Source organism: Microtus pennsylvanicus, chromosome 7 (genome assembly GCF_037038515.1).
Source record: "Microtus pennsylvanicus isolate mMicPen1 chromosome 7, mMicPen1.hap1, whole genome shotgun sequence".
Classification (NCBI taxonomy): Eukaryota; Metazoa; Chordata; class Mammalia; order Rodentia; family Cricetidae; genus Microtus; species Microtus pennsylvanicus.
Window position 1 is genome coordinate 123,644,349 of NC_134585.1, and position 9,438 is coordinate 123,653,786.

A 9,438-nucleotide genomic window follows, 5' to 3' on the forward strand; every position below is an offset into this window, starting at 1 on the left:
AGTGACCCTCAACCACCAGATTATGTTGTTGCTACTTCATAACTGTAATTTTCCAGTTATAAATCATAATATGTCTGATATGTAGGGTATTTGATATGTGACCCCTGCGAAAGGGTCCCGACCCACAGGTTGAGAACCACTGACTTAAGACAGTGGACTAGAAATGGTGTTTTCTAGAAGAGTCAGTAAACACATCAGGTTCCTCAGGGCATGAGAGCCTCTGCAAACCTTCTCTAGCTGTGGAGAGCTAGCAAGGAAGACTTAGGGGACTGTGTGGTGAAAGCAGAGAAAGAAAAGATGACCAGAGTTCAAAAGCAAACAGGTACATCCCTGAGAGCAGACCATACCCCAAGGCCCAGAAAGTCTGGGTTTGCCCTGGACATGGGTTCCCAGCAAGACAAGCACACTGGTGTGGCATTTGTTTTTATTAGAAAACCCATTAGGTGAGTGCCCCTAACGCAGGCAGGCAGAGCCTGTTTAGGCCCCACAGCTCTCGTTTAATCTTCTACCCTCTTGTGAGGAGCTGCCAGGGGATAGGGATGCCAGGCAGAGTCCAAAGGCCTCTTCTGGACCCCCCAAGAGTTCACATTGCAGTAACATGCCAACAGCACCGGATGGGAGCCTCAAGCCCAAAGCTGTGGCTAAAGGCAGTACTGTTTTATGGCTTCATTGAGGACAGGGAGGCTCGCCAGCTCCCAGGTCTGCCCTCTGCATTCAGGCTGAGTCAGGATCCAGGACAAGATGGCCATGGGCCTAGGGAACACATCTGCTACCCTTTGGAGTCTAGAAAACACCTGGCTTCTTGAGAGAGAAGGGTCGAGGAAGCTGCACTCAGTTCTTCTTGGGTTTGGGAGTGTCGTATTTCCTCTTGCTGGAGTACCACAGGAGAAGGGGGATGCCTATGGAGGGCAAGGTCATGACTCCAAAGGCTGCCCAGTCCAGCTGTGGAGGAAAACAAGAGCTCGCTTAGGAGTCTGGATGCAGATGCAGGACAGAACAGGGACCAAGGGAGCAGAGTTCCAGCCTCTGCCCAGACCAGCGGCTACTTCTCAGGGTGTGGAGCCCAATCCTCACCTCACTCAAATCCTAGGCAGTCCCTAACAGCCGAGCCTCCTGGGGCTTTGGCCTATCCCCTTCATACTTCACCTTGCTCTGTCTTCTAGCCTAGTTAAGCACTGGACCTCCCACATCTGCTGCTCTCAGCCTGCCTTCCTTGCTTCTTGACTGGCTGAACCCTCTCAGCTGGTGTGGCTCCTAGCTGCTCCAGGACCCTGTGTGACACCTCACCACAGCACTTCCCACCACGGCCTCACCGAGTCTATGAGAGCAGGTGAATTTTGTTGCTGCTGAGGTTATATACTGTCTCTTGTAGCCCAGGCTGGCTTCAAACTGGCTAAATAGTTAATTAAGCTCCTGATCGTCCTGCCTTCATTCCCCCAAAGCTGGGATTACAGGTGTGCCACCAGGGCTGGTTTTACTTTTTATTTTTTTAAATAAAAAACTACTGCCCGGCATTATGTTTATTTAGTTTTGAGTTTTCTTTTCTAAGATTTATTTATTATGTATACAGCGTTCTGTCTGTATGCATGTTTGCTGGCCAGAAGAGGGCACCAGATCTTATTACAGATGGCTGTGAGCCACCATATGGTTGCTGGGACTTGAACTCAGGACCTCTGGGAGAGCAGTCAGTGCTCTTAACCTCTGAGCCGTCTCTCCAGCCCTCAGGGCTGGTTTTATAGTGTTGGGGTAGAACCCAGGGCCTTGTGCATGCCAGGCAAACATGCTACTGCCCGAGCCATATCCTCACGCCAGGTAATCTGTAACGGGAGAGACCGTCGTATATGGAGCTTCTGGATGAATAAATGGATTCCCTCATTTAGTGTTCACTCAGCCCTGGAAAATTCTCTCCAAGCTCCAGCTGGGCGAGGTGCTGCATGACTTAATCCCAGCACCCAGGAGACAGAGGCAGGTGGAGCTCTGTGAGTTCCAGGCGAGCTAGGACCTAAAGTTTAAGCAGCTATCTCCCACTATGAGTCTACGGCACCCGACTGGCTTCCACTCCAGACTGAGCAGAAAGCAAGGCCAGCTTCATGGTGCTGGCTTTTTTTTTTCAATTTTTAAAAATATTTATTTATTTATTTATTATGTGTACAATATTCTGTCTGTGTATATGTCTGCAGGCCAGAAGAGGGCACCAGACCTTATTTCAGATGGTTGTGAGCCACCATGTGGTTGCCAGGGATTGAACTCAGGACCTTTGGAAGAGCAGGCAATGCTCTTAACCATTGAGCCATCTCTCCAGCCCCTGGTGATGGCTCTTGTGAGCTTACCTGACAAAATCTGGGCAGGATTACCTCAGGAATATATCTAAAACTGTCTCTGTTTTTTTCTTTCTCTGTCTGTCTCTCATATGAAAGCAAGAAATAGATAAGGTAAGAACAAGTTAATCAATTTTCTAAGGAAACTGTGAGTTTCCAGAACCAACAGAATGTTCTCACACCAGGGGATAAGAGACAGTACTAGAAAGGCTTACAAAATGGGGGGAGAATCTCCGGTCAAACTCCCGCTGGGCAAGGATTCCTCCCTGTCCAGGTGCACTGGTGGAGCCGATCTGGAAAGAAAAAAAGAAGGGATTAAGGCTTCAAAGTTACCTCATCTGAGAACAGGCTGTTCCAGCTAACAGAGCTCTGAGCATTAGACAAGAGCAACCATCAAGACGCAGCCGAGAACGCGTAAAGAGCACGGTTATAGCTCAAGTGGGAGAGCTCTCGTAGAGCATGGAAGACAGCTCGGTTTTGATCACCAGTACTGGGAAGAGAGAGAGAAAGGGAGAGAGGGAGGGAGAGAGAGAAAGGGAGAGAGGGAGGGAGAGAGAGAGGGAGGGAGAGAGGGAGAGAGGGAGGGAAGGAGGGAGGGAGAGAGAGAGGGAGAGAGGGAGGGAGGGAGGGAGGAAGAGAGGGAGGGAGAGAGGGAGGGAGAGAGGAAGGGAGGGAGGGAGGGAGGGAGAGAGAGAGGGAGGGAGAGAGGGAGGGAGAGAGGGAGGGAGGACGGAAGGAAGGAAAGAAAGAAAGGAGGAAAGAAGTTACTGAGGGCTGGAGAGATGGCTCAGTGGTTGAGAGGACTGGCTGTTTTTGCAAATGACCTGGGTTTGGTCCCCAGCACCCACAAAGAAGCTCACAACCACCTCTAACTCCAGTCCCAAGGGATCCAAGCCCTTCTTCTGACCTCTAGGCACTAGGCGTGGACATGGTGCACATGTATACGATTCAGCAAAGGTCTCATATACATAAATAAATCCACAAAATTTTCTTTATTTTGTATTTTTAATATTTATTTATTTATTATGTATATAATATTCTGTCTGTGTGTATGCCTGAAGGCCAGAAGAGGGCACCAGACCTCATTTCAGATGGTTGTGAGCCACCATGTGGTTGCTGGGAATTGAACTCAAGACCTTTGGAAGAGCAGGCAATGCTGTTAACCACTGAGCCATCTCTCCAGCCCCAAAATTTTCTTTTTAAAGGAAATTTTTAAATAAGATAGATGAAGTCAAGCATGGTGGTACATGCCTTTAATCCCAGCACTCAGAAGGCAGATACAGGCAGATCCATAAGAGGCCAGCCTGGCCTACAAAGTGAGTTCCAGGAAAACCAGAGCTATATAATAGAGCAACCCTGTCTTGAAAAACTGCAAATAAATAAATAAATACCAGAGAGATAATCCCCTCAGGCTTTTATAGAGAAAAGTAGATTAGGAGCCAGCAGAGTTGAAACCCCCCCCAACACACACAGTGAGCATCTGTTAGGACACGCTAGCTACACAACTAAAACCAAACCTTGATCCACTCCTGTCTGCATGGCAGGGTGCATCATGGAGTTAGCAGGCCTCGGCAATCATTTGCTTATTCCTTTTCGACTTCACAAGGCCGACCTGACTCAGGTGAAGTAGTAAGAAGCGTTCTGAAAATGTTAACGCCCTACCCAAATGTACATTACCAGAGAAGGGCTGGGGCTGCCACACATTCCTGTGCTGTCTGAAGAGGGGCCAAGAGTTTGGAGCTCACCGCGAAGAGCAGGCAAGCCTTTGATTCTCATGTCTATTAACCCACTAAGTACCAGGGAGTTCTGGGCAGAGCGGCTCGTACACTTGTAATCCCAGCACTTGTGTAACAGAAGCAGAAAGATCAGTGCAAACTCCTTAGAGTTTGAAGAAGGTCAGCCTGAGCTACATAGGATCTGTCTCAAAACAAGTAAAAGAAAAACAATTCAATCACTCAGTTAATTAAAAATAAAGCAGGGTGCAGGGGTTCACACCTGTAGCCTCAGCAGGGGAGGCAGAGGCAGGCAGATCTCTGAGTTCAAGGCCAGCCTGACCTACAGAGCGAGTTCCAGGACAGCCAGAGCTACACAGAAAAACCTGTCTTGAAAAACAAAATGAAACCAATTCAGGGCTGGGCATGGTGGCACATGCTTTTGTGAAGCAGAGGCAGGTGGCCCTCTTGTGAGTTCCAGGCCAGTCAGGATTGTGTAGTGAGATGTATCACGATAATGAAAATGAATGAAAGAAGAAAAAAAGAAAGAAAGAAAGAAAGAAAGAGAGAGAGAGAGAGAGAGAGAAAGAGAAAGAAAGACAGAAAGAAAGAAAGAAAGAAAGAAAGAAAGAGGGAGCCCCACAGAGCTCAAGGTTTGGACAACTTACCACAACAGGCCCATCCTCCTGGGCCAAGTAGGTAATAGTCGCTGAAGTGAAGTTGAAATAGCCAGCTTTGAGAGGACGAAGGACCACTGTGTGGGAGACATTGCTAGCACTAGCCCAAGGGTCAAGGAAGTAGAACAAGATGTGCCATTCATGAAACAGTTAACAACACCTGCAGTGACCGCATGCCTCTTCATGCTTCAAGCCCACTTTTTAAAAGCATAGCGTATGGTGGGGCAGTGGTGGTACACACCTTTAACCCCAGCACTCGGGAGGCAAAGGCAGGCGGATCTCTGTGAGTTCAAGACCAGCCTGTCCTACAGAGTGAGTTCCAGTATATCCAGTGCTACAGAGTGAGATCCTGTCTCAAAAAATCAAAAAATAAGAAATCGGACAGTCATTGAGTAAGGGGGCGGGGCAACAGGTTACCCAGTTTCTCTATTCTTATTCTCTAAGAATCTGCCTTTTTACCTTTTTTTAAAGGATTTATTTATTTATTATGTATACACTGTTCTGGGCACCAGATCTCATTACAGATGGTTGTGAGCCACCATGTGGTCGCTGGGAACTGAACTCAGGACCTCCAGAAGAGCAGTCAGTGCTCTTAACCACTGAGCCATCTCTCCCGCCCTGAACCTATTCTGAAAGAACCTCGGGTATAGAGCATTTACCCAGTGTGTGTGAGTGCACAAGTGTCTCTCCAGCAATGCAAAGAAAAAAACACCTTTCAACGTGGCCACTGATACCTTTATAAATGTCTGCACCTTGCTGCTGGACCGCAGGGCTCACAGCCCACACAAGGCACGCTCACAAAGCTGGCTCCTGTCTTCCTGTGTCATCTTATCCACAGATGGCAAGAAAAAGAACCACAAACCCACCATTTGAAACAGTGCCCAGTCCCAGCCCTCATTACCTAGAAAAAGAGGATACGGGGCAATCCGGTCCCATTTGACATTGAGCATACCAGAGACGATGCCGAAGTCTTCTGGAGGGAAGGAATCGTCAGACAGTTCCACATCTAGCGCAGCACTAGAAAGCACACACAAGAGTAAGGGATATAAAATTAAGGCAGTTAACTAGAAAATCTACCTGCTGGTCAAAAGAACCCCCCCCCCCCCACAGTAACTTGGCTTTTAAAGAAGCCAGATTAAGGCCTGGGATTCCATTACTCAGAAACACCAGACTATTCAAATATCCAGAAGTGAATGAGCCCAAAAATGATCCCGACTCTAATTTCTGGACTGGAGAAGTAAGATGAAGATGGAAAAGAAAAATAAAATGACAGAACAGCAATAAAAGTGCTCATGCGTGGAAGAAGGGAGCGGGGAGTAGGGCCCCGGAGGTTAGGACGAGATGTACATTCTCTGAAAGCCTTCCAGGCCCTGAAAATGGGAGATGGCAGTTCACTCAAGGATGCCCTCACTCTCAAAAAGCACCCCGGCCAAAGTAAGCCCTCTAGTGGATTCCTTCATGTCTTCACTCTCGGCACCCGATGCTGGAGGGCTCCAAAAGAGAATCCGCTCCTCCACAAAGTTCTCTATGCCCACGTGGACGCTCAGGACCCAGGAAGGAGCATGCTCAGCCCAAGCCGTTACCTGGAGCCGACATTGTAGATGTTATACTGCAGGGTCAGGTCCCGCCCTTCCACAGCGTATCTGTTCAGCAATGATTTAGAGGCCAAAAGCCTGGCTCCTTCTTCTCCTTGACTGACAGCTAACAGAGCCAACACCACAAACGCTAGCGGCCTCATCTTTGGAAAAAAAAGCAGAGTGAGCAATCAACCCAAGTACGGAAAGAACCGCCAGGCAGGCAGGCAGGCAGGCATCCTGAGCGGAGCCTCACTCCAGCCCCACGACTTCGTCTGCAGCGGCAGGCCCCAGAGACGGCCCAAGCCACAGCTGTGTGCACCGTGCTTCGGGTCAGCCTGGGTCTCACCACTGCCATGCCGGACTCACCGTGGGCACCCCAAACGCCATCCTGGGCCACAGTCAACCGGAAAACAACGTCAGCATCCAAAAGACCGGAAGCGGATCTGGCCGGAAACCCTGATGTCCCGCCCAGTGCCTTGTGGTTGTTGTAGTTCTACAAGTCACACAGTTCCCTTTGTGGCAACTGCCACCCAAGAGAAGGCATCTAGACAAGCGGTTCTCAACCTGTCTCAAAGGCAATGCATATTATATATACTGCATGTCAGATATTTATATTATGATTCATAATAGTAGCAAAATTACAATTCTGAAGTAGCAATAAAATAATTTTATGGTTGGGGGTCACCACTGTTATGCCCAAATCCACGAAGTCCCCAAAAAGCCAACAAGAAGACAGAGTCCCATATGTAAAAGCAGAGAGCCTTTATTTTAAGCAAGTTTGCAAACTCGGTCTCTCCGCATGTCCAATGTATTGGAATAACCAGAGAGCCCCGAGCTCAGTTAGGTTGGGTTTTATACTAGTAAAGGTTGGGGTAAGGGGTTTCTGAGGTTCAGGACTCCTGATTGGCTGTCTAGGGACGTTTTGGGGAGTGAGTGCTGGAAGGTGGACCTATCTATAGCGGTTGGAATGTTAGGCATTTCCTTTGGATGGTCTGTTTTTGGGTGGTGCTCGGGTAATCTCAGTTTGTGGACTGCTTCAGGGTAAACTACTGAGACCCAGGCCTCTTGTTAAACTTATTGATGGCAGGTGATAATGGTTGAAAGTAAAGAACTTCTTTGAGTGACCTCACGGCTGGCTCCCACAACCACAACATGAAGAACTGTATTAAAGGGTTGCAGCAGGGCTGGAGAGATGGCTCAGTGGTTAAGAGCATTGCCTGCTCTTCCAAAGGTCCTGAGTTCAATTCCCAGCAACCACATGGTGGCTCACAACCATCTGTAATGGAGTCTGGTGCCCTTTTCTGGCCTGCAGGCATACACACAGACAGGATATTGTATACATAATAAATAAACGTTAAAAAAATTTAAAAGAAAGAAAGAAACTGCCAACATGAATGCTTCATGGTGTGGTTAAGGGAAAGTTTTATTGGTTTTTGTTTTGTTTTCTGAGATACCATTTCTCTTTGTAGTCCTAACCTGGAACTTTCTCTATAGGCCAGGCTGGCCTCAAACTCAGATCCGCCTGCCTTTGCTATCCAAGTACTGGAATTAAAGGTGTGTGCTACTACCGCCCAGCAAGGGGAAGGTTTTGTTTTTGTTTTATTGTAAATAAGAGTGAGTGAACTGGGCAGGAAAGATGGCTCAGTGGTTAAGGGCACGGACTGTTTTCCAGAGGACCTGGGTTAATTCTCAGCCTGGCAGCTACAACTGCCTGTAACTCCAGTTCCAGGATCAGAACTGCAGCCTCTGCATGCACACACTGCACAGACACACATGCATGCAAAACACCCAGATGCATAAAATAAATAAACAAATAAATCTGAGAGAGAGAGAGACTGAGACAGAGAGACTACCCAGAGGCATTCAGAGGTGTCCAGAACACACAGAGAAAGCCATAGACCAAAAATGATCACTGGACCGAGCATGGCCAGGGTTTTCTGTGAGGGGATGTGGAATAATCAGAGATAGAGACTTGGGAGTGTAGCCAGGTCAGGAGTAGCCGAGAGAAGGAAAGCCAAGAGCTGGCGGAAGGTTAGGGTAGAGGAGGAGTAAGAAGCACGGACATTTGAAATGCGATATTTGTGATGTTATACTGAGGGAGCCTGGGGACCAGCATGGGCTGTATGCTGACATGCAGTACAGGTAGCCACACGTCACTCTGCCAGAATAGGAAGCAGTTTCATAAGTTCCAGAGGAAGACTGGCTGTTTTCTTCCTTCTCTCCTTTCTTCCTTTCTCTTTCTTCCTTCCTTTGCTTGCTTGCTTGCTTGTGTAAGACTTTAAGACAATCCTGAAGCCATTTTTGACAATTCTGAATCCTCTCAGCCTCTGTGCCATAGTGCTTCCCCTCCTCCCCTGGGAACCAAGGACCTAACAGCTACACTCGCACGTACTCAGTTCCTGAACAATTACCCATATACGTATGTTTTGGTTCAGTCCCCTGGGAAATGGGGTCAAAATGACCTCTTACCTCATCTGATCTGGCAACAGCTCTCCAGTCAATTATTGGTAATAGCCCTTTCAAATAAGCCAATCAGAATAGTCAAAGAACAACCCCCTTGCTTCTGTGGCCCCTTTAAAAGTAGACTGTACCAGCTATTCGAGGTCTCTCGGCTTCCCGAATGCTGAGGGACCCTGTCATGACAGAATTAATAAAATCCTCATGCTTTTGCATCGGCTGTGGTGTGTGAGATGGTCTCTGGGGGTGACTCCTTCTCGGTGTTTGGACGCTGGAGTCCAACATTTGGTTCCCTGACCGGGAATTCAGTCGCTCCCAGACACACTCTAGACCCAGTTGGAGGTATAAAGAAACGAGCTCATTTTTATGTCTGTCTGTGTATTGTGTTTCTGTTTCTGTGTAATTGTGAATCAGTAACTTGAGAATTGTACTTGTGCAGAGTCTGTATTGAAACGGGGCTAAGGGAGGAGGCAGACGTGTCCTGAGATCCCTTGCCCTAGCCCTGAAAGACGTTTCATGGGCATTTGTGGGAGGGAGGGGCGACCAGGTCGCCCTAATCTCCAGGGGAGATGTGACCCTCCATCTGTATTTTTGGATCTGCTACCACACGGCTTCTGCTATGTCTGTCTTTTTGTTCCTGTGTATTTTCAATTCTACATCAGAGTGGTGGTGAGAGCACCAGCTTCTGGTTTTGAGT

The 9,438-nt window shown here is 48.1% G+C and overlaps 1 protein-coding gene across 1 annotated transcript; it reads right to left on the bottom strand.

Annotated features, from left to right (window-relative positions):
* Positions 1 to 407: 407 nt before the first annotated feature.
* Ssr2 (signal sequence receptor subunit 2) lies at positions 408 to 6,719 on the bottom strand. The gene is made up of 6 exons (XM_075978556.1): positions 6,651 to 6,719; positions 6,291 to 6,445; positions 5,626 to 5,724; positions 4,699 to 4,807; positions 2,534 to 2,611; positions 408 to 942 (listed from the first exon to the last, which is right to left on the bottom strand). The coding sequence occupies exons 1-6, from the start codon at positions 6,669 to 6,671 to the stop codon at positions 832 to 834; spliced, it is 573 nt and encodes a 190-aa protein (XP_075834671.1). The 5' UTR covers positions 6,672 to 6,719; the 3' UTR covers positions 408 to 831.
* Positions 6,720 to 9,438: the final 2,719 nt, after the last annotated feature.

What these genes read in the sequence shown, in the direction of transcription:
- Ssr2 (XM_075978556.1), bottom strand. Translation starts at nt 6,671, where the DNA reads ATGGCGTTTGGGGTGCCCACG. An exon ending in TGGCGTTTGGGGTGCCCACG is followed by an intron (nt 6,446 to 6,650) that starts GTGAGTCCGGCA and finishes TTTTTTCCAAAG; the next exon opens with ATGAGGCCGCTAGCGTTTGT. An exon ending in GGAGATTCTCCCCCCATTTT is followed by an intron (nt 943 to 2,533) that starts GTAAGCCTTTCT and finishes TTTCCTCCACAG; the next exon opens with CTGGACTGGGCAGCCTTTGG.